The 26,359-nt window shown below is 30.8% G+C and overlaps 1 protein-coding gene across 2 annotated transcripts in view; it reads right to left on the bottom strand.

Annotated features, from left to right (window-relative positions):
• LOC122270504 (uncharacterized) overlaps positions 1-26,359 on the bottom strand; it is a 105,109-nt gene that overhangs the window by 43,655 nt on the left and 35,095 nt on the right. For both annotated transcript variants that reach the window (XM_087149842.1, XM_087149843.1), the window contains exons 14-21: positions 26,317-26,355; positions 26,081-26,208; positions 21,029-21,099; positions 18,656-18,720; positions 16,782-16,929; positions 6,487-6,604; positions 2,771-2,871; positions 1,185-1,256 (exon numbers count right to left, since the gene is read on the bottom strand). In XM_087149842.1, coding sequence (XP_087005968.1) covers positions 1,185-1,256; positions 2,771-2,871; positions 6,487-6,604; positions 16,782-16,929; positions 18,656-18,720; positions 21,029-21,099; positions 26,081-26,208; positions 26,317-26,355 — 742 coding nt within the window. The remainder of the gene's footprint in view (positions 1-1,184; positions 1,257-2,770; positions 2,872-6,486; positions 6,605-16,781; positions 16,930-18,655; positions 18,721-21,028; positions 21,100-26,080; positions 26,209-26,316; positions 26,356-26,359) is intronic.

The following is a 26,359-nucleotide window of genomic DNA, read 5'->3' on the forward strand; positions in this document are numbered from 1 at the left end:
TACAGAAATTATCATCCTCTCATCGCGAATAGTTTCTCGCCATTTTTCACTCTTTTAAATCGTCACTAGAGCTCTGCTCGTGCTAACAATAAAAGAGGGCAAAAGGAAATTTATCGCACATTGATATTTTTTTAACATGTAAACTATCTAGTGAGCAAGCCACTGACTGGAGTACAATGTTAGATAAAAAAAGGAATTTTTAATGGTTTCTGATCTCAACGAGCCGAATTTATTCCCGTAATATCGACTAAAGAACTTTATCGTCAATTTTAATTTCGATTACTTCCTGATTGGCTATAGCGCAAAGATTTTTATCGAAGCTTTGGATTTGATGACAATGTAAGCTTTAGTCGTTTGTTGACTATAAGGCAAGTAGAATTATTGCCATAGTTTAAAGAATTTTGTGGTCTATCTAAATTTTGTCAGTCCGACAGGTCAATTTTAAAAATTGAACTGAAGTTTTCGTCTTGACAGAGAAATCAACTGCTCCAGATTCACCAAAACATTTTTAAAAAACGATATAGAACTACAAAATAAAATTCGCTGATTTTCGGTTAGTTCTGCCAATTTTGTATAAGGCCTGACACAGCTAAATTGTAACAAAATGGTGTATGACATAAGCCTTTGAAATATTTAGAAGTAATGGTGAGTAAAACCCTGTAAGTCGAATTTGCTATACCAAGATTAATAAATTAGAAGATTACCAAACGAGAATATCAATTCACTGTCCGATGCAATGTGGCTTCATTATCTTGATATCAATCTTTATTTAAATTAAACAATTTAAGAGCAATTACTCTCCAAAACAAAAAAACAAAAACAGAATTTATAACGGCATTTTTTTACCTACTAGAATCGAAATTGCGACCACCTTCTGACATATGTAAAGTAACAGACAAAACAGTAAAAAGCAAAAATTAATTTCAAAAAATAAATGTTTTAAAACGCTATTTTTTTCAAGTAGATAGAGAAGAAGAAAATAATTTTATTTTTGTCAGACATAAAATGTAAGGCTTATCGTTTTCTTAATAAATTTTCACCAGCCCCGAAAATCTGCTGAATACGATGAGCCCCTACGTTCCTTAGGTCCAACATAAATCAAATTATTCTCTAATTTTTTATTAAACAGGAAAAGATACTTTTTAATTTTCTAGAAAAATTTATATTATCATAATTTAATTTACCTGAAGAAGGTATATTTTATTGTTCAATAAGCCCCATTCTATATCTCTAGAAGAGCGATAAAACTTCTCCACCTGAAATATATACGGAATTACAATATCTTGCCAATTTACCAACACAGTATAATTAAAACGTAATAAAACAACATTTAAGGCAGCAATTTTCAAATTAGAAAAATCACTAACACTTAAAATTACACATGATAAACACTTTTGTATACATTCGATTTATTAGAATTTCTTGGAGGGCAGAGATATAAACAAATCTATAAAACCGCATTTAGATGTAGTGCATAAATATTACTGAAATCGTACATACCAGATAAAATTCCATAGTTTAAAGCAACAATAAAAATAGACTGACGAAAACGTAGCCTTTGGTAAAAAAGAGTCATTAATGAAAAATATTACTAAACGTTTAAAATAATATTATATTATTTAGACTTAATATTGTTCTGGCTGCTCAGTACCACTCACCTTACTAATTTTTATATTTCTCGATAGTAATATTCTGGAGCAAAAATCAATCACAGTTACATGCAGTTTTATAATTCTCACTTTCGGCAAGCTTGAACGCGTAATCATCTAATATGTTTAATTTTTTTTATGTGTTGGTAGTCTAAATCATTTTAGATTTAATTTTTAAGTCAAAAAGATTAAAAAAACGCTTAAATTTTACTGTTATTTTAAATATATACCAAAATTTTAAGCAAAAACGTATAAGAGTTGGTCAAAATATTAAGGCTTTGATGCAACAAACAAGAAAGTTCAAAATTTATCATTTATAATACATTTCTGATTGTGGTTTATATAACTGTTTCGATTATTTCAAGCTAGTTTGTGGAAAAGTGACATCAACTCTTCAATGTGTGGAAAAGATAAACTACATCGAAATTTTAGATTTTCGTGAAATATGCTTGTGGTTGTTGTTGTTGTCCTAGGCAATTGAGGCAAGGGGTGCAATTGTTCTTATTTCCCAGTGTCGTCATCTATGGCCAATAATTCGACTACTGCAACAACCATGCGTCACGCCCATTTATAGGGCGGACCCATTCATACGTCCATTCATACATTCATAGATCGTAATTTTGACCTGAACCAGAGAACGATTAATCTCCGATTCAGTACCCCCAGAGGTGTAATTTGTTATGGGAACATGGAGAACTTTGTGATCCGGCATATCTGACATGCACCAGTCACCATTTACTACACGGGGAGTCTTCGGCCAGCTGATATACTAGTAGTACAAAACTTAAATAACAATTTATAAAATGTTATCTTTATAAAAAAAAATGACATTTGTCTATTTAACTATTAATATGCATGAAGTTATTTACATGTAGTTCTTGAATATTAATGTATTATCTTTGCAGCAACTAGAAAAGTAATTTCCTGAAAATTTGAAAATTCAATAGTAGTAGTTGGAAAAAATAATTGACTTGATCAACAATTTATGGATCTGGACTTACTTATATCTCTAATAAATAGACTGAGGGGAGCTTGATACACATTGATATGATAATAAATAATAAAATTGTAATTTTACTAGAATAGGTTTTGTTTCATAAATAACAGTCCTGATTACTTACTCGTACAGCTAGTTTTCCAAGATCGATGGCCGTTTCTTCTTTTATACAAGACACTGTTTTAGAGTCATCTGGTAAATCTTCAACTTCTGTCCCACCAGACTCTGAAAATGTGATTATGCAGTTTCAATGACCGTTCGTTTATGTGTAAGAAACACGGCTGGTTAGTATAGATTCTGAAATTATTCTTTTTAAAAAAAGTACTAATATCGCAAACAGGATTCCCACTACATAAGAAAAATAAATAAGAGGTAGCAACATAGTGTATATGCAACATAGTATATTTTTCAAATTTTCCTTTATTATAGAATTTAAAAGATATCTTAATGTATTTTTTATACCCCATGTATATATTCTTTAACTTAAACATTTATTAGTAGCTTAAAACATCTAGATTTATCTCACTCTGCTACCACTTAAAAAAATTTCCAGACTGTGGAAACCGTGGAAAAGAAATTTCGCAGTTGGAGCATAGCTGCCAACTCTTCCGATTTTCCCATAAAATTTAATTTTAATATTTAAAGTGATAGCGAAACTCATATAAATCCTTTAAACTTCTTGAATTATAATAATAATTATAAATGAGTTTCACTACCACTACATATAAAGAATTACTACAAATATATATGAGTGAAATAGTCATTGCAATCCGGACAGCAACTAAAGTGGTAGTTTATCAATTGTGATTCTTGGTTTATTAAATTCAATTTTGTAGATTTTTATCCACCACTATTTGTAAATATTTCGTATGCTTATATAATTCACCACTTCTTAGTACTGATGCATACCCTCCAACTTATGAGGATTTTGAAAATAATTCTTTCTAGTGGTAGCGATCCAAAGTAGAAATTTTTAAAGCAAATGGATCTCTCATAAAACTTTTATCAGAACATAAGAATCTAGCCATATGGCCTGCACTTTTATAAGTAATAGTGGACAAGTTACGCTAAAATTATTTTTTTTTAATTATTAAGACATTAATTTTTTTACCGTCAGAAAAGAAGATTTCTGAAACTACGGAAATTCCGTAGCAGTTGGAGGGTATGCTGATGCATACCTGCCATCTTTTAAGCCATTCAAGGATGATTTTACCCAGTGGTAGTAAATTTAAAATGCAATTTTAGCCAATAGCATTCTCTGTATTTTGAACAAGCTTATACAGAGATCTACAATAGTTTTACATATTATTATATATGCTTAATTTTTTTAAAAATAGTGGTGAATTAAAAAATATTATAGATTAAGTTTATAAATGCAAGGAATATATGGAAAGCATATATTTTACTACCATTTTAAAAATAGAAATAAAATTTTACGCCAGATGCGTAAAAGTTGGCAGGTATGCTAATGTCATACCTTTTAAAAAGCAAGCAAAAATAGTCAAAAATTTGCAAAATTTACTTCTTAGTTAAGGTGGTGAATTATATAAGCTTACGATTATTTAGAAATGGTGGTGAATAAAAATCTACTAAATTTAATTTATTAAACCAAGAATCACAATTGATAAACTACCACTTTAAAATACACTGGTGGACAAAATTAAGAGATGGAAGACATTTTCCCAAATATCTCAAAAAATACTGAATATAAAAAAATGAAATTTGGTATGGATATAGCTTATTCCATGATAGCAAAGTATGCAAAACAAAAATAAAAGTAACATTCACTGAGAAGACCTATTGCCAATAAATCCAATGTAGTCTGAACTTAAGGATAAAAGATGCTAATAAAAGAGAGGCTTGTATAGTGTGTGTTGCCTCTAGTATGGTGTATGGTCACCCCTGACAGACAGACAGCATGCACAACGAGTATGCATGCTGTTAATAAGGGAATTAAGGAAGACTTGTGGAAGATCCACCCATTCTTCCACCAGAGCAATTTTTAACTCCATAATGGTTCTGGGGGAAGGTTGGAGCATCGCAATAGCTCTCCCAAGAGCATCCCAAGCATGTTCAATAGGATTCAGGTCAGGGGATTTGGCTGGCCAATTCATTCGTTGAATATCCTCTCTTTCCAGATACTAATCAACCATGAGAGCCCTATGTAGTCGCGGATTGTGTCGTCCATAAAAATGAACTCAGGGCCAACAGCGCCCCTGAAAAGACGCACATAGGGCTTCTGCCTGTACCTCTGGGCATTCACGGAACCATTGTCAAACACATGGAGCGGTGCGCGGGTTTCTTGCATGTGCGAATGAATGTGCGAAAATGCTTTCCATCTCTTAATTTTATCCACCAGTGTATATATCTGCTGTCCGGAGAAAGTTGGCATCTTTGGTTTAATAATTATTATAGCATAAATATAATTGAACTATTTAGTACAATTGAACTCTATACTAATTGAAGACAATATAATGTCTTCAATTATATTATATAGTTCAATTATATTTATGCTACTATAATTATTAAACCATGCAAATTAGCACATTTTAGTCAGCTGCATTATAAGAATGTACTTAGTCGATTGACAACTTTTAGTATTTGAATCCTCATTTTGTTTCCTTTTCGATTTACTACTAGAGCAAAAATGAATGATGCGGATTCGTTTTAAATAAAATAGAGATGATCTGTGTGAACAATGTAACAAACACTGAATACTGATAATAATTCAAATTAATTTAGTATGAATGGCAAGGAACGGCTTTTTACACTTCAATTATCTGGCGTTATTATTATCTGGCGACCAAAGATTAGAAAAATCAAAGAAAGAAAAATGAAGAGAGACAGAAATTTTCAGTTTTTTGCGCGTTATACTCAAACAATCCAAAAATATTTTCTCTCTAAAATTTTACCAACACCGACTTTTGTCAACAGGTAATGCTACAGACTGTAAAAAGTCTGAAAAAAGGCTTTTTTACTCGATGTAAGACCATTCCAACTGCAGATTTTGCACCAGATTCAGTAACTTTTGTCCTCCTCATGTGCACCTCATTGTTTCTACAAATTATGATTTGAAATCATTGTTCCATAGTTATTTTCGTAGTTGGCAACACCATTTGTCGACGAAACTTGTAATTAATTTCAAAACATGATTAAAATAAATTTTATTGTCTCGTAAAAGGTCGAAATGAATGTATTCTAAAGTTTTTATTTAATTTCCTTTATAATTGGGACTCCGTGTAAAGAAATCATACCTGAGTTAAATTTAAAATATTTTAAGTCATTTTCATTTAAATTTTTTATGCTTTTTATTATATTTATTTTATTTTTTCATTATAAATACCTAAGATTTCATTTATTGCATCACAAACTAGCTGGGAAAGAGATTCGGTAACACTTTTTTAATTTTTTCATGCACATAAAATCATGAAAAGTGCATTTCATCACAGTTTTGTGATAAAACTATTCAATCAGAAACGGGCTGTAAAAATGATAAAAAAAATTTTGATTTTTTTTTTAAAATATGAGTTTTAATTAATTTAGATACGTATTTTAAGTAATGTTCTTTTAACTTCAATTAATTTTTTTAAAAAAATGCGAATGAAATTGTTAATGGCATTTTTTTGAAAAAAAGTCCTTGAATTTATTAGTAAATTATGGTATGTAATAAGTAATTACAGTTAAAAGCAGTGGAATGCTAGGCAATGAGTTAACTATAATCTAAGACGTAAAATGACATTTTAATGGAAACACTAACTGTTTAAATAAAGTACCTAAACATAGAACTTTAAATTAAGTCAATATTACTGACTACACCAAAAGGGATGCATTGAGTTTTACCTTTTAAAACAATTCTTTGGTGCTTAGATCCAACATTTACTGATTTCATTTTCAATTCATCATTATCAGATCGTTCAAGCATAATTGTATCCGGCTCAACTGATCCAGAAACAACAGTCTGAAAGAAATTATGAGAGAAAATTATTAATGAATATGTATCATTAATGTTTGTAATTCTGAACACAACATTAAAAAAAAACTTTTCGTTAATGGCAGATAGTGGGAGCCTGGTAAGATTATTTAAACATATAAATCTTAATTTCATTTAATTATAATTAACCTCATTTTTATTGACTGTTAAGTAAAAATAATTTAATATTTATAATTAATATCTATTAATAAATTAAATATCAAATTATTTGCCTACCATGATGAATCTATAATTGAAGCATGCATGCATGCATTTTTTTAATGGGAAAACGTAAAGGTTCTCTTCTTGACGCATTCCTTTACGATGTTAAATACCATATTTCAATATTAAGAAAACTTATCCTAAGATAAAAATTACTCTTTATAATGAGTCTATATCACTAAAAAATAAAAATGCAATTGAAAATGAGTTTGGGATAAAGGAAAGAAAGCGGAAAGCTAAGTTACCGACGTGGTGGAAAAGTTAAAGTGTCTTAAAAATAGATATACTAATCTAACAGTTAACAATAATTCACTAAGAAGAAAAAAATATAAAACAGTGACTATAGCTTAAATTGTAAAAATAATTTTTAAAAATATTTTTTGTAAAAAAAAATATGAAGCAAATATATATAAGAAAGTACTGATCGGTACTGATACCTCTAAATGTTGGCGAAATAACCTAGGTTCCAGATACTTTAAGTGTTAGATTAAAACTTTAAAAAAAGACTGTAGGAAAGATTTAGGAACTCAAAGTTTCTTTCTATGTTTATTTAATTCCACATAAATTTTTTTTTATTTTTATTGGCAGGAGACGATTTTGTCTATGAAACTGAAAGCGTTTGTATAATAATTGTCTATTAAAAAATTAAAAATTTTACCAATACTGTTATGAAAAAGATGGAAATTACTTTTAACTAGATTTCATTTTAAAAGTCATTTTTAATCTCAAAATTGCAAATAATTCGTTTTAAGCTAGATATATATTACGGCATTTATTAAAATGCTGTTATGATCATAAAAAAATTCGCGTCATATTATTAGATTCGTAAGTACTATTCTAAACTGAATTATTTTTCTAGTTTGATTATAAATAAATTATGTTAAAAAAATAGTATTAAATGTTGCGAAAAAAGTGGAATTTGTATATATGTAACGACTAAAGTAATAAATCCGGTTGTTATTAATAATAACGGCTCCTTTTGGTCAGAATGAGATATTAAAAGGGGAGATTTCCGTACTGTGATCTGTGGCTTACTAATCGCCAAGTTTTGCCAAATTCCAGGCATCGGCCCACCAGGAACTAAAAAAAAACATTGCAGAAAGGGACCAACTCGAAATGTATAACTCGCAGCCAACACCGGGCAAACACATCTACATGTTTTTTTTTTTTTTTTTTTTTTTTTTTTTTTAATTTTTTCAGTTTGAAATTAATTTGGCACTAGCGTGGCAGATACGTAACTACCTCCAATAAAAACGGGGAAGAATGACATTGACCAAGCTTCATTGGTTATTATTTTAACCCCTTAACGTACAGATTTTTTTGAAAAAAACCGTCAAAAAAAATCCATTTTTTTAATGTAAAAAAACTCACTTCAGAACATTGTCTCTTCTTTTCGCGGACAATTTTGATATATACTGCGCTTCTGTTCCATGGTAAAAGGCTGTATTCAGAGATGCTAACTGCTCCGGACACGCCAAAATAATTTTAAATAAAAGGTAAATAACTACAAAGTAAATTTTACAAATATTTGACTAGTTTTGGTTGCTTCTTAAAAGGTATAGCATCACATTATTATTAGTAATCCTACGAATTATTTAGAAATAGTGGTGGATAAGAATCTACTAAATTGAATTTATCAAATCAAGAATCACAATTAATAAACTACCACTTGAAAATATTTATTCGCTGTCCGGAGCAAGTCGGCATCTCTGTGTATGTTATTCTTGAATAATAAGTGCTATATAGCCTACAATCCTATCTAAATGATAAATATCAATAAAACGATTTTTTTCTTAGCTTTCACATTGTTATTTTCAATTCTCGATTATATTCAAGTGTGAAAAATTATAGCAGCATAAAATACAGTGCCGCTCGAATTATCTCGAGTGTGCACAGTTTGGCCTGTTCAACGCGCTCGAATTGACTCGAGCGCACAAGAGGTTAATAATAACCGGTTAATGTTCACTTAAATTAGTCCCTTTAACCGACATTTTGGTTATTAATAATATATTTAATAATATTGTTGATTATTAACATTTAACGGTTAATATATTAATAACCGACTATTTCACATTGACCGTAACATATATACGATTAAATATCGCCTGAAATGAAAAAGGGAAGCATGTATAAGTAGCAATGCTGTGGAAAACAAGATCGTGGAAGACAAAATTATCGATTACCAACTTATCTTCTTAAATATTTCCGTAGACGCCACAGAAATGCTAATAAAACGTAATGCAACAGATATGGATAAAGTATATTTAAAAAAAGCTATAATTATTGATAAAAATAATTTAATTCTTTCAGTGTTACATTAAAATTTAAAAATAATAATAATAATAACATTTTGTATGCTTTTAATGGAACTGAGCGATGCATCGTAAAATATTGATATTTTTACTTGTCGCGATAACAATTAAAAATATAGTCTAACGATCTATCATAAATAGGAAAACTATAGACGCAAAATAATAGCGAAAAATACCAAATTTGATAAATACCGGAAAACACATTGACAATTCATAAATATCAATACTCAATAAATACAAACTACATCGTGACAATGAGTGAAACAAACTTCCTTGAAGAACGATCTATCATAAATCGGATAAATATAGACACAAAACAATAGCGAAAAATATCAAATTAGGTAAATACCGGAAAATATTGACAGTCAATAAACGTCATAAGAAACCGATACTCGATACATACCGGAAAATATTGACACTCGATAAATATCGATACTCAATAAATATGGACTATATCGTAACAATGAGTTAAACAAACTTCCTTGTAAAAAGAAGAAACTTTTTTCCCCACACAGTTATAGGACTTGGGTGACTATTTCTTTCAATGGGAGTGACTGTATAATAAATGTATTGGCCGATTTAAGTGCAAAAAAATATTTAGAACAAAAAATTAGTCCCTTACCAAAAATTAAAATTAGTCGAATCTCAGAAAATGAGCTACCTAAAACAATATTTGTTTAATTATAGTTTTTCTTTAAATCTATCTGCTTTTTAGAAAAATTTAAAAAAAACGAATCAGCATAAGAAAATAACATCTAAACAGTTAAGACCTAATAAATATAAATCGGTAATGCATGAATGGTTATTGGATATTTATTTTAAATAATGTTCAATATTTGGCCTGGATAGCCTCGTTGGTAGGGCACTGGGCCCACGTCCAAGAGTTCGTGGGCTCGATCCCAGCCGGCCGAAGACTCCCCGTGTAGTAAATGGTGATTGATGCTCGCTAAATCTGACGAGTCTCAAAGTCCTCCATGTTCCCATGACAAATCAATACCTCTGGGGGTACTGATCCAGCACTTTCCTTGTCTTCTGGAGTGGTTCAAAATTACAACGCTGCGGAATTGAACATTAGTAGTCGTAAATCCAAAATTGGGTCCGCTGTTCAACGACGGTTATAAAATAAAAAATAAATTGTTCAATATTTGGGAGTCAGCATTTTCCCTTTAATGGGTCATTTATTTCTAGTAATGGTAAATAAAAATATTTTTGGAGTTGAAATTGTTTTAAGAACTTAATATAAGAAAAACAAACTCATTTAGTTTATGAAAATGCCATTATTTGGGTGCTAAAGATATTTAACTCGACCTATTAGAAACTTATTGACTTTTATTTTTTTTTATTTATAAAATAAATTTTATTAATGCTTCAATCCTGAAAAGGAATTATGCATTTTATAATTTTTATACGTTTTTTTAAACTAACAGATGGTTGTCAATTTTATTCAAACGAACTTCAAGAAACCTGAATTAAATGTGGTAAAAAAGTTCACCATACAATTCAAAAATTGGTGGTAAATATGCTTACTATGGCTTTAGAAAGGGTTACGATAATATCCATACATCCAATGAGGGAACAATAATATCCATACAGATTGATAGTTTAGAGATATTAATGGAATTCTTCTTATGTTCTTAGAAATTACAAATCATTTCGTAATTTCTTAAAAAAATCAAATTCGGATCGCGTCTTTTAAAACTTTCTCGGGAGTTCGTCTATTTCAGGGATTCCACTTGCAACTGGAAGTGGTAGAAACTATTTTTAATTTTCATATAATTAATCGATTAAATTTTAAAGTTATAACTATCACCATAGCAATACATGCTTAAAGGGAAATGAAATTTACATTTACCTTTAATTGTAAAATGAAAGAAATTTGTCCGAAAAAATTGCCAAGTTTAATCTCTCTTAATAAATTTGAGATGTTTATTAGTCACCACTTTTAACATTTTTAGACTCCCGTGTCATCCTCGTACTTAGAAATGAAAATTTCAGTCATAATTATCTCAGAACAATTAAAATCGATTAATACAAAAATTCGGTAAGAAAAAATATTATTGGGTATTATAAAAACCAATATTTACTATAAAATATTATTATTCTAGCTTTTGAAGATGGGATAGTAGATATTTTTTAAATTTGATGACAATTATAATAATTGAGTTACAAATGATCTATAGGCTCGTAATATATAAGATAACATAAAAGAAAATTATCACTTCAAAATTTCATGAATTTCAATAAAAAATGATCGCAACAGAATAGTTATGTTTTTTTTTTATTTTGCAATGTAATTTTTTAAATTAAATTTGAATTAGCATGTCATCTTTAAATTTTTCTCACATAGTTGTTTTAGTAGTAATACTTAACCCTTTCACGCCGACTGTCACAAAAACGTGCCAACATGAAACCGTATCAATCAGAGTAAAAAGATAAAACTGGTAACCAAAGTAGTTCTTTAGCAGTTTATATGCGGGCTTAGTAATGATAGTTTACTTTATTTAATTCACCACTATTTAGTTCAAATTAAAAACTGTATAGTTACACTTTTATCACATGCAGATTATTGGATGTGATAGACTTAAAGTAAAAGCAAAAATAAACCTGGCTATGCCCAAACTTAAGCTACCGCTTTTTATTTTTTACCATCCTGATACTGATTCCTTACGAATACATTTATGTCTCGCCCCTCCCGAAAGAGTTAATGGAGAGTGCGGTAAGACCGAGCCGTGGGGTGATTTTGGCGAAATTAGTTCTCTTTCAAAGCGAACAGGCAGTGAATTACAGTCTAGTGGGTAAGAAAAATTGAACTTACATATTGGTTCGTTGTTTTTTAACTCACGACGTCTATGTAGATAAGTTTGTTTTATCATGTCAAGTGTCTAATGTTCTCTTATTTTTAAGCTATCCTTACTTATTGGTCATTAAAATTATAAACTGGTATATTTTGTAACTGGTGAATATTGTTAAAAATTCATTTTATAAGGGTTTCTAGATACTGAAAAATCTTTAATTGTTATTTTTTGTCGAAATAATGACAATATAACAATACAGTTTAATATTGTATTGCTAATTATTCTTTGGCTGGAGCACAACTCATACAAATATAAAGAAAAGATACGAGTATAAGCAATACGTATTAGCACACGTTTCAAATTTCCATAACACGTTTTAAACATGTTACGGAAATTCCATCATTACTATATATGCTGTCAGTCAAATATCAACAAATTGGTTCCTAGCATCCTCGTAACAAACAGAAGTTTCCTTATGTCCTTTAGGATGTTAAAAGAAGCTTTTATTTTACAGAATGAAAATTAAAATGAATGAAATCGGATAAATATAGACACAAATAATAGCGAAAAACACCAAATTTGATAAATACCGGAAAACACATTGACACTCAATAAATGTCATAAGGAACCGATGCATACCGGAAAATATTGACTCTCGATAAATATCGATGCTCGATAAATACAGACTATATCGTGACAATGAGTAAAACTAACTTCCTTGAAGAACGATCTCTCATAAATCGGATAAATATAGACACAAAATAATAGCAAAAAATACCAAATTAGATAAATACCGGAAAATATTGACACTCGATAAATATCGATACTCAATAAATACAGACTATATCGTAACAATGAGTTAAACAAACTTCATTGAAGAAAGAAGAAACTTTTCTTCCCACACAGTTGAAGGACTTAGTTGACTATTTGCTCGGTGCTATTTCTTTCGTTGGGAGTGTCTGTATAATAAATGTATTAGCAGATTTAAGTACTAAAAAATATTTAGAGTAAAAAATTGGTCCTTTACCGAAACAAAAAATTAGTCGTTTACCAAAAGAAAAAATTAGTCGAATCTCAGAAAATGAGCTGTCTAAAATAATAAATGTTTAATTATAGTTTTTCTTTAAATCCGTCTGCTTTTTAAAAAAAAATTAATAAAGGCGAATTTGCATAAGGAAATAGCATCTAATCAGCAATGTACCTAATAAACATAAATTAGTAATGCATAAATGGTTATTGCATATCTATTTTAAGCAATTTTCAATATTTGGCCGGGATAGCCTAGTTAGTAGGGCACTGGGCCCGGTTCAATCCTCACCGGTCAAAGACTCTCCGTGTAGTAAATGGTGACTGATGCACGTTAAATCTGTCGAGTCTCTAAGTCCTCCATGTTCCCATGACAAATCAATACCTCTAGGGGTACTGATCTAGGAGTTTCCTTATCTTCTCGATTGGTTCAAAATTGCAAGGCTACGGAATTGAAGATTAGTAGTCGTAAACCCAAAATAGACCCTATTTTGGGTTTACGACTACTAATCTTCTGGTCAACGAAGGTTATAAAATATAAAATAAAATGTTCAATACTTGGGAGTCAGCATTTAACCCTTTGATGACTCATTTATTTCTAGTAAAGGTAAATTAAAATATTTTTGGAGTTGAAATTGTTTTAAGAATAGTAATTGATATAAGAAAAAAAACTAATTTAGTTTATGAAAAGGCCATTGTTTGGGTGGAAAGTGTATTTAACACGACCTATTAGGAACTTATTGACTTTTATTTTTCTTTATTTATAAAATAAATTTTATAAATGCTTCAATCCTGAAAAGGAATTATGCATTTTATAATTTTTATACGTTTTTTTAAACTAACAGATGGTTGTCAATTTTATTCAAACGAACTTCAAGAAACCTGAATTAAATGTGGTAAAAAAGTTCACCATACAATTCAAAAATTGGTGGTAAATATGCTTACCACGGCTTTAGAAAGGGTTAAGATATCTTAATGAGGGGAAAAAAGCGTTTAAGATTGATAGTTTAGAGATATTATTGGAATTATTCTTAAGTTCTAAGAAATTACAAATAATTTCGTAATTCCTTAAGAAAACAAAAACTGTATCGCTACTTTTGAAACTTTCTCCGGAATTCGTCTATTTCAGGGATTCCACTTGCAACTTGAAGTGGTAGAAACTATTTTTAATTTTCATATAATTAATCGATTAAATTTTAAAGTTATAACTATCCCCATAGCAATACATGTTTAAAGGGAAATGAAATTTACATTTACCTTTAATTGTAAAATGAAAGAAATTTGTCCGAAAAAATTACCAAGTTTAATCTCTCTTAATAAATTTGAGATGTTTATTAGTCACCATTTTTAACATTTTTAGACTCCCGTGTCATCCTCGTACTTAGAAATGCAAATTTCAGTCATAATTATCTCAGAACAATTAAAATCGATTAATACAAAAATTAGGTAAGGAAATATATTATTGGGTATTATAAAAACCAAAATTTACTATAAAATATTATTATTCTAGCTTTTGAAGATAGTAGATATTTTTTAAATTTTATGACAATTATAATAATTGAGTTACCAAAGATCTACAGTCTCGTAATATATAAGATAACATAAAAGAAAATTATCACTTCAAAACTTAATGAATTTCAATAAAAAGTGATCGCTACAGAATAGTTATGTTTTTTTTTCTACAATGTAGTTTTTTAAAATAAAACTGAATTAACATGCCATCTTTAATACATACCTGCCAACTTTTTATCCCTTCGAGGATGCTTTTCCCAAGTGGTAGTAAAATGGAATTTAAATTACAATTTTAGGCAGTAACATACGCTACATTTTGAAGAAGCTTAAACGGAGTGCAAAGAAAGTAATACATATTATTATATATGCTTAATTTTTTTAAAATTAGTGGTGGTCAAAAAAGATTATAAATTAAGTTTATAAATGCAAGGAATGTACAGAAAGCAAACATTTTACTACCACTTTAAATATAGAAATAAAATTTTACGCCAAATGCGTAAAAGTTGGCAGGTCTGTTAATAATTGTTTTAGTAGTAATACTTAACCCTTTCACGCCGACTGTCGCAAATACGTGCCAACATGGAACCGTATCTATCAGGGTAAAAAGATAAAACTAGTAACCTAAGTAGTTCTTTAGCAGTTTATTTGTGGGCTGGATAACGATAGTTTGCTTTATTTAATTCACTACTATTTAGTTCAAATTAAAAATTGTATAGTTGCACTTTTATCAAATATGGATTGGATGTGTTAGACTTGAAGTAAAAGCAAAAATAAATCTGGCAGATTAGCTATGCCCAAACTGAAGCTACCGCTTTTTATTTTTTACCATCCTGCTACTGATTCCTTACGAATACATTTATGACTCGCCCGTCCCGAAAAGGGTGAATAGAGAATGTGGTAAGACCAAATTAAGGGGGTGATTTTGGCGAAATTAGTTCTCTTTTAAAACAAACAGGCAGTGAATTACAGTCTACTGTTTAAAAAAAATTGAACTTACTTATTGGCTTGTTGTTTTTTAACTCACAACGTCTATGTAGGTAAGGTGTCTAATGTTCTCTTATTTTAAGCTATCCTCACTTATTGGTCATTAGAATTATGAACTGGTTTATTTTATAACTGGTGAATATTGTTAAAAATACATTATATAAGGGTTTCTAGACATTGAAAATATTCTATTTGTTATTTTTTCGGTTAAAATCGTGACAATATTACAAATATAAAGAAAAGACACGAGTATAAGCAATACGTATTAGCACACATGTTTTAAATTTTTACAACACGTTTTAAACATGTCATGGAAATTCCATCATTACTATATATGCGTGACAGGAAAATATCCGAGCTTCTCTCATAAATAACAGTAGTTTCATGATGTCCTGTGGAATGTTAAAAGGAGCTTTTATTTTGTAGAATGAATGTTATGAATTCGGGGCTGTCTGGCTCAAAATACTATTTCGTAGTTCTTCAAGCACAAGAACGAATTCGTGATGTGTAATTAGAGTGATACAAGAATCCTTAAAAACTATCCAAACATCGAAGATAGCGGTATTACAAGCGTTATAAAAACAGAAACAAAAAAAAAGTGAGTCCCATCTGTTAGTTGCACATCGGGTAGAATAATTTTTTTGTATCTATTCTCCAGCTCCCAGCTGGAACGAATATCAACAGCGCCAACTCGTGAAACGACGACGTTGCATTTGTTGCCTTTTTGCTTGCTCTCTTAAATCGAGTAAAATGAGGAAAATGAAACATATTGTTTTGTTAAGAAGAATTCATGAAAATAATATCTAAACATTGCAGCAAATGTACATCCTTCTGTCATCATTTAAAAGAAAACGGATGAAAGAATAATAAATATTGCAGCTTGCTGACGATTTTCTTCTACTGGGAAACAAAAGAAAAAAAAATATTTTATCTAGCATTTGATTTGTTTAGGGCAAGTAGCTAAATCTAGGATTCCAGCAGGACTACGAAGCTATAAACTTTATTTTAATAATTCTTTAATACATATTATAATAGATATATTAATATAATAGATAAATTTCAGTCTGATGTGATGAACTTTTAAAACCTTTTATATTGTGTCGAAAGCATAATTGCATAATGTGATAGCGAAATAAAACGGAACTATATATTACTATAACGGAACTATATATTATATCAGGGATAATAACTTGAATCCCATACAGCAATGGTCTTTTCTTAACTTGCAAAGGAGTAAAGATAATTTTACTTCAACTTTTTCTGAAGATGAGAATTTCGCAATTAATAAAATAACATGTTATTCGCATTTCTTACCTCTCCTAATCCATAATTTGCTGTTATTGTGATGACATCCGGGTTATTATTTACAGGATCACAAGTAAAGATAACTCCAGCAACTTCACAAGCCACCATCTCTTGTATAACAACAGCCATCGGAGAGTTCAGAACTTGACCATTCTGCCTGTGTACATATACAAAGTTTGGTTTCAATTGAGCTTATCAGATTAATCAATAATAGAAAGTATAATACTGTACGGTCTTGCATTAACATTGTCCTAGAACTACACAATGGGCTATTGGCGACAGTTTGGGAAACACCCCTGAGGATGATTCGGAGACAACATACATACGTTACATCCTGTTTAACGGGGAGGGCACATTGACACACCATCCATCCATCCGCAGATCGTAATTTTGACCTACTGAACCAAAGCCCGATTTGTCTCTGATCCAGTACCCTCAGATGTAAAGATTTGTTATGGGAACTCTTAGGACTTAGTGACCCCGGCAGGTTAAGGGTGCACAGGTAAAAATTTTGTTAAAGGGTTGTCATCGACGACGGCGAAAATAACTCACGACAATAACGTAGTTAATATCTAAAATGATTGCTTAACCCCTTGGGGACGGGTGATTCAGAAAAGCATTCGTACTAAACCAGAATCAAGTTGTAATTAAATAAAAAACGTTAACTTAAACGTTGCTAATTTGACAGACTTACTTTGCTTTTACTTTAATTATTGTTAGTTTAATCATATATATAATCAATTGCTAGTTCAAAGTATAACTAAATAGTTTTATTTTGAACAAAGTAATGGTGAATTAAATAAATCAAACTATTATAACTCCACCCACAAATAAACTGCTAAAGAATTACTTTGATTACCAGTTTTATCTTTTTACCCTGATTGATACGGTTTTATGCTGGCACGTATTTGTGACAGTCGGCGCGAAATGGTTAAATAAGACAATGCTACTTTTATTTTATCTTCATCGATTAGCATTCTTAACACATAACCACGTGCACTCGTCTTGTAGTTGAACGTGTTGAGACAGAAAACCTAAAACCTTAAGTTATCACATAGTAATCTGAAACATATTATCGTCTTTGGTCCCACCTAGTGGAGAAGTGAGGACACATTGTATTCACACAAGTGAATTAAAAAAAATCCTGTTCAGGAATATATTATTATATTGCATGAAAGCTGTAGTTTTTAGAGCGAAACCTATTGCTGATTTGAAATCAGTGATGCTATAGCCTTTGAGGTTTAAAAAAATCTCACTTAACACATTGAATGCCATAGGGGTCACCGGTGAGCGGCACTGAGTTTGTTCGTAGCGCCACGGAGGTTACCGGTGAAGCCAAGATTATTAGAAACACTTAATTCTTGGTTTAATAAAAACAATTGAGTAGATTTTTATCCATCACTATTTCTAAGCTCTTTGTATACTTGTATAATTCAACACTTTTTATATCATGGGTCATGCTAAACCTTTTTAAAAACTAGCAAAATCTGTCAAATATTTGCAAATTTGGTTTGCAGTTATGTACCGTTGTGGTCAGATGGGCAAGCCATGTAAAATTAGTGTAACGTGTTAACAGAAAAGCAACTTGTTCCCCAATCTCATTCAAAGGGGCAAAATCAGAACGATACAGGGAAGATTAAGAATTACCTACTTACAATGTTACAGGTTTTTACGGGGGGAAATACATAATATGTTGAATAATGAACAGCAAAGCATAAAAATTAATTGAAGAATTTATAATATTTGAAATACTTGAATGAGAAACATAATTTTATTTAAATAATTAAAAATTAATTATAATCAGCAAAAAAAATTCCCAGAATAAAAAGAAGTTCAAAGACAAATTAAGCTTACTTTTTGATCTAACAAGGTGCAAATCTTACTTTTTATATTCAATAGCTATATGTCCAAACTGCGATGCCCAGCATTTCTTGACTGCATAGAAAATCTGAATAAATATAAATAAATAAAATAATTAATGAAAAATAATTATAATTTGATAAACTTTTTTATCATCAAAGCTGAACAGCAGTTCTACATGGAAGATATTTATAGATACTCTAAGATGTGAGAAATGAAAGAGATTTCAAATTTCTTAATGGACTAATTTCGTAAATAAGAAATGTAGTACTCCCTCTAACCCGAGTTGGAATAATTTTTGTACGGACTATTCATGTTGATTTTTTGTATGATTTTGTTTGAATATTTCTCAGAGATGTCAGTATGCTATGCTATCAATCAACAACATCTGCTTAGCATTTCATTCTTCTCTTTTAATCAATCTCCTTAAATCAGTACCAATTAAAAAATTTAAAAAACTCCAGCTTTCGAACGCTTTAAAGCCAAGTCCTATTTAATAAGGACTCTGACTCTTCCATCAGCATTCGCTCAGAACTATCAGCTAGTTAGATGAATAGTGGATTCATTAATAGTGTAATTTTACTGGTGTGAATTTATTAAAATGTATCCGAAGTTATTTATGATACCACTTACTTGAAATGTAGCAACTAATATGGGACATAATTTTCGTCCTAAATGTAGCAACTAATTTGGGACATAACTTTCGACCTAACTGTAGCAACTAATTTGGGACGAAAGAAATGAGATTATAGAGCGAATTTAGGCTTATGCTGATTAGGAATCTGGGTACCTAGAGCCGCATAGCTGCCCTTGCCTAATTCATTTTGGACTTCATCAACAATTAACAACAACAACATAAATATTGATGATACATCAAAATGTAAGATTGATTTGTTTGGCAGACGATAAAGTAGATGAACGTAGGCGATAAAGTAGATAAACACTTTACTCTGTAGAAAATAATTTAAATTTTAAAGGAACGAGCTTGTCTTGATAAATCAGAACTAAACTTGAAAACAACTACTCGTCACGTGGTGTGTCATCAAATAAAAGTGGCAGCTTGAATTAAATAAACAACCGGTCACTCTTTCTCATTTTTTTAAAACTGCACATCGAATTTTTAACACGGTGAATTCAAGCCAGCTTGTTTAACATTAAACACATACCAACACTTTACAATACAATATAATACAACATACAATAACTGATCTATTGACCAGTTATTAAATGTTAAGTGTTAATTAAATTTTGTCACATATCTATATTATTTTTATTGCCGAACTAACTTTTTTATAGCCGCAAACTATTTCTAATTTGTTTTATAATTGAATTATTTAATACTTGATTTATACTTGATTTAATATTTTTTAAAAATTATATTAATTCAAGTAATAAAAAAGATAAAAAATTAGCTATTAAAATAATAGGACAATATGGTATTGGTCATCGAGTCATTAGTTAGAAAAAAAAGTGGCTACTAAGTTGTCATAGCCTACCGGCCACAGGCCACGAAGAAGCTTTGCTTTGCTTTGCTTTGCTTTATTTAAATAAACATGGGCACCTGGGCCGTGAAACTGCCCCTTTCCCATTCATCTTTAAATTACATACATTAAAGTGAAATACATTGATTTGGCAAACATTGTGGTAGCCCTAAAAAAAATCAAGCCGTTTGCTTGTGAAATAATAAAACAATGAAAACATTCAGTATGACAAATTGATGTTTTTACATTTCATTAGAAATATTGATTGTAGACTTAAATTGAAAATAAAGATAAAACATGATTTGATATGTACAATAATTGATTTTTGAAAAATGAAAGACATTGATGAACTACGAAGAAAGTATAATTAAAACTATGTTTTTTTATTCCTTTTCAAATTCAAAGTGGTGAGGAACTTGTTTCATGATTTGATGAATGCTTACTCAATCGTTATAAGCATTAGTACCTCAACTAATAGAGACCTCAGAAGAATTTTATCGAAAAATAAAATATCCAATATGCCAGGTTTAAAAAGAAATCGGTAATTAATATTAAAAAAAATTAAGATAAAACATTTCGAATACTGTTTACAACAGTGCACCAAATGTTAACAGAATTTGAAGTAGAATTGTAGGGATAAATAATTGATTTGACACTGAATAACTTTCAACTTTTTTGTTTGAATTTATATTTTTCTAATTAAAAGTGCAGAATATGGCAACTTTATAAATAGTATATTTTAGTTTTTTAATTGAATCATTTATTAAAATTCAATTTTTCAAGTAAAACCCAAAAGTTTTTGTTAAAAGTCAAAAATTTACTTAAAGGGCAGAAATGGGAACAAAAATTGCTCTATAACTTTGTAAGTATTGCTCTATAACTTTGCGCGCAGTATCCAAAAATAGTTTGTGTTACCTCTTGTAAGCCTTGAACTCCCAGGAATGTGTCCATTTGACCAGCTGCTGACATCACATCGGTATCTTCTCCTAAATTAAGAAATTTTGAATGAAAGATTGTAAACACACAGGAAAAAACTTAATAAGCACATTCAAGTTTTCGGTTGAAAGCAGTTTGTATAAGCAGTTTTCATCTCGCCAAATGCTATAAAATCGTAAATTTGACGAATAAAATTGTATTTTGACTAAAGTAATGGCGAATGATTTTTTCCACTGAAAAAAGAAATATATATTTAACTCGATCCTCAAAATTACGTCATATTGAATTTTTCTAAAAAAAAAATAAGTGTTTTTTATTCGATTACAACAATTTCCGGTGGATGCTTTATTAGAATTGGATCAAAATAATGTAGGACTGAGTCAAACTACCATAAAATAGTTTTCTAAGGGAAAAAAAATTAAACGTAAACAAATTTTAAGATTTGCATTTAACGAAGACTTTCGAAAAGTGACGAATACTTTTAAAATTTGGCTAATTTACAAGCAGTAATTTGGAGCCCGCAGCGCGGACACTACATACATTATGATGGAATGATTGGCCACATGATTAGCAAGTTATATATAAAAGACTCTTTAGATGAAATGAAGTTTTATATAACTTGAATTGAAATTTGCTCTAATGCAAACAAAGTAGTCAGCGCAGATTATTTAAAAAGGGAACCACATACCTGCCAACTCGTCCGGATTTTCCCGAAGATTTTATTTTTACATTTAAAGTGGTAGTAAATATATACTATTTTTTCTTTTATTAACTTAATTTTTAAATGATTTCGATCACCATTATTCTTACAAAAATTAAGCACATATATTAATATGAGTTACTATCCTGGTTGTCAACTTAAGTTTTCTCAAATGCAACGCATTTGTTTGCTTAAAATTGAAATTTTAATTCCATTTTAATACCACTGGGAAAAATGATAATAGAAGGGATTAAAAGTTGGCAGGTATGGAACCAGTTGTGCTCGTGAACCCATATTGTATTTTAAAAGTACTTGAGAGAAATTTATCAGACATATTTGAGAATTAAATCTGTAGTGGTTGACAAGTTAATAAGACAAACCAATGATATTCATAAAGTAAAGAAATTTTTAGACATATATTTGCTACCACTTTCTAATTTTTAATATATTTTGTATTAAATGACTCTTTCGTAAACTGGTTAACCTAAAAACTAGTTTGATCGGACTGCCTATAAAAACCGTGATCCTCCAACTCTAATCCATGATCCGTTGAGGATATTTTATGTAAACATTGTGGTGGGTGCAAGCCGGGTGCGGAATTCGTATTGACTAGCCATCCCTGGGGTTCGAACTCAGGTTCCCTGATTGGAAGGCGAACTCTCTATCCCCTGAGCAATCAGGTGAGTGAAACTTAAATGAAGATTAAAGAACATTTTAACCCTTTCGGAAAGGGCGAGTCATTAAAAGCATTCATAAGGAATCAGGATGGTGAAAAATAAAAAGGGGCAGCTTATGTTTGGGCATACCTAATTAGAAAGATTATTTTTTGCAACTATACAATTTTTAGTTCTAACTAAGTAGTGGTGAATTAAATAAAGCAAACTATCCTTACCCAGCCCACAAATAAACTGCTATAAGAAACAGTTTTGCTACCAGTTTTATCTTTTTTCACCCTAATTATCCCCACCCTATAAAATATATGAATCGTTCGTCTTGAAAAGGTAAATTCATATTAATTTTCCACAAATGGTTTACTTTTTATATGCTGAAGAAAAAATACTGGTAATACATAGTTTTTTTTGGGGGGGGAGAGTAACGTTTTAGATTTACTATCAGTGACAGGGCTGAAAGTTTAGAAACATCAAGACAAAAAAGAGCCGAAACTGATAATTTTACTCCAGCTTCTGGAACACTGTCCATGATTACCATGCAATATTATTTGCCAGTTACAATATACAGTCGAACCTCGCTAACTCGAATCTCGATTTCACGAATTTTTCGATATCTCGAAGGAAAAAAAATTCCCTTCAAATTTCCTATACACTCAATGTTAAAAAAAACTTGATTTCTCGAATTTTTTTTTCTAATCTCTCGATAACTTGAATTTTTTTTTAGATAAATAGTGTAGATTTTTTTTTTCTGAAAAGGGAAAAATATTCAAAAAAAATAATTTTTAAGAATAGAAAACCAATTCTCATAATCATAATCAATTCTCAAACAAGCCACTTTCTGCAGTGGACACTGTAAGGAGATTTATTGAGAGGCAGCCGAATATGTCAGAGGAGACATTTAAAGCTATTGTCCACTTAGAAAGTGTTATTGTCATAGACAAACTTTCTCACACATCTCTAAAGCAGACAACAATTGAATCATTTTAAGTGTAAAAAATGTTTTTAGAATAAATATGGAATAGTAAATAAGGTACATAAAGAGCATTTTTCTTTATTCTACCATCGATAATATGCGATTTTCGATAATTCGAATTTTCGGTATCTCGAATTTTTTCTTCTCTCCCTTCAAGTTCGAGATATCGAGGTTTGACTGTATATATATATGTTACCGTGTATGACCGAACTCACGAGAATGTCAACAATCACATAGTCGATTTGAATGCCCGAAATATTTGTAATATCCAATTTGATATTAATTTATTCATTGATAGTATTATATTTACTCTATATTTTAATATATGCTGAGGATATAAATGGAGAATCATCAGGGCTCAGAGTACCGGCTAAATGCAGTTACACTTAACCATAACCCTTTCGCACCGGGCGGGACATGTGCTGTCCCAGTCTGGTAAATTTTTGATATTACGGCTGGGACAACGTATGTCCCAGTTACTGAAAACATATAGGACAGAAAATAACGCCCACTTTGGTCTCCAAACCGATTTTAAGGCCGTCTCATCGTTCTGATGAGTCCCTAAATTTCTCACGTCAATCATTCCAGGTCTAATCAAGCAAGCGACAACTTGCTCCGGACAGCGAATAAATATTTTCGAGTGGTAGTGTATTAATAGTGATTTTTGTTTTAATAGATTCAATTTATTAGGATTTCAGCCAGCACTATTTCTAAATAATTCGAAAGCTCCTTCCTCTGATGAAAGGTCGAAATGAGTTAAAAGAGAATTTACCCTGATAACAAGTTGAGACAGCTCGCTTATATTAGTGGGTCTTCTGAAACTGAAAACACTGAAGAGGAGACCGACAATGAAGTCGTTTCACCCAATCACAATGATTTGTTTGAGGATGAAGTTGAGCTCCAGAACCAAAATCCACCATCGTTTTCATTGTCCCATCCAACTAACTTTGCACCACGAATGCCACTAGTTACTTACATCAAGGGTCAAACAAATTTCTTTATTGGCAACGAAGCCACCGAAGTGGATTCTTTCTTCAAGATCTTTCCCAAAAGCTTATTTATTTACATTGCCCAATGTACGAACGAAATTACAGAAATGGAAAGAAAGAACATTTGGAAATGCGAGCAAGGAAGTCAATAAGCAAAGGCGCTCTTCCTCCAAAACTATATCATCATCATCATCAACAGCGAGACTTTTCTATGTTGGAAACCATTTCACAATTGAGGGAAAAACGCGCAGAAGATGTGCATGGTGCTCAAAAATGAATAAAGGGGCACGCTTGAGAATAGTGTGCACCTCTTGCAACGTAGCACTGTGCAAGAACTGTTTCCAGCCCTACCACACCCTCAAGAAACCCAGACTTTAGATATTGTTGTTCCTCCACTACTTTCAATTTTTTCAATTTTTTACCTTTCTTATTTTATAACTGTTAATTTCGAAAAGCGTTCATAAATGAATATGTTAATAAAAATGTTAACGCAAATGTACATGAAAATTTAATAAAAGCCGGCCAGGTGGCCGAGCGGTTAGCGCGCCTGACTGCGGAGCCATTGACTGCGGGTTCGAATCCCGCTCTGGGCATCGATGTTTCTCTCTCTCTTTGTGCTGTCCTCTGTTGTGTGCGTATGTGTGAATGTGGCCGACCCTATAAACGGTTTGTGGCAGTGTGGCGTAGGCAATGCTGCTCGCCTCCGTGACTTTGGTTCGCAGGTGCCCACTGGGTAACGCTAAATGAGTAACAATACCGGCATCTTCATAGGCAAAGATTCAAATTCAGTGCCTGCCATTAGAAAAAAAATAATTAAAAAAAACGTTGCCTAAAATGATCATCAAAATGTTAAGTGAAATTTCAATAAAATTGAGTTATTGACTCTATAATTCTGGCCGGGACATACCCTGCCCCGGGGTTTAGATGCTTTGGGATTACGGCGGGACATATGCGGTCCCATCAATGAAGATTGTGAAATAATTGTTATTGATGGTGCGCTGTTATGGAAACGTTTATGCTTCTCCAAGACCTTCAACCTTTTAGGCATAAAAGTTATTTTATCTAATAATCGCTTGGAGGAGAAACAACTGATCCCGGCAATGGGGCACACTTGACCTGATTTTTCGCCGTACTGAAAGGGTTAAAGAAATATTAGTGTAGGATAAATCGCGCAAATTTATACCGGGCAGTGGCACTGAAACTTAAAAAAACATAGTGTAATTTTTTTCAAAAAAATAAGGAATCCTAAGACGAGAATGTATGAAGTAAAATAATTTAAAAACTTTTAAAAAACCAAAACTTTTCTATGGATTTGCACAATTGCGAACAATGCGTGTAGCTTATACAAATCGAATCTATATAGTATCGGCTAATTTTCCAGGTATTAGTATATTCATTTTAGATAAAAATTTATCTTAAAATGCTTTGTAAGAATTTCTTATAAAAATTTTGAAGAAAGAAGACAAAAAATCGGTGATTTTCAAATAATGATGATAAATACAGAAAAAAAAGAACAACTACAATTCTTCTTTTTTCTATATTATTATTTCAAAACACGTCAAACTCTCCTCTTCATTATTTAAAGTTTCGTTAAAGCTTTGAATATAATAAATTACTAAAACATTTCGGACTTTACCGATAGTATTTCGAGAAAATTATTTGCTGAAGATTATAACTGAAATAAATTAACATAAATACCTGTTGCAGACGATCTCACTGCGAACTTGCGGTTTTTATATCCGTCTCCAAAAACCGATTTCAAATTTTCCACGATACTCGTACTTATCTTATTTGGTAATGCTGTATTTGAAATATTTTTGGCAACGCTGTAAAATCAAATACAGTAAGAACAATTTTTAAATTAATCTATAAATAACGCTATTAACATTGAATATAAATGTTCTAGTTTCTAGTAAGAAAATCGATGTACTTACACTTCACATTCTGTTTTCACATCACCTTCAGTATTTCCACTGC

The sequence above is a fragment of the Parasteatoda tepidariorum genome, chromosome 8 (assembly GCF_982258835.1).
Source record: "Parasteatoda tepidariorum strain Cologne lab strain chromosome 8, Ptep-v5.0, whole genome shotgun sequence".
Classification (NCBI taxonomy): Eukaryota; Metazoa; Arthropoda; class Arachnida; order Araneae; family Theridiidae; genus Parasteatoda; species Parasteatoda tepidariorum.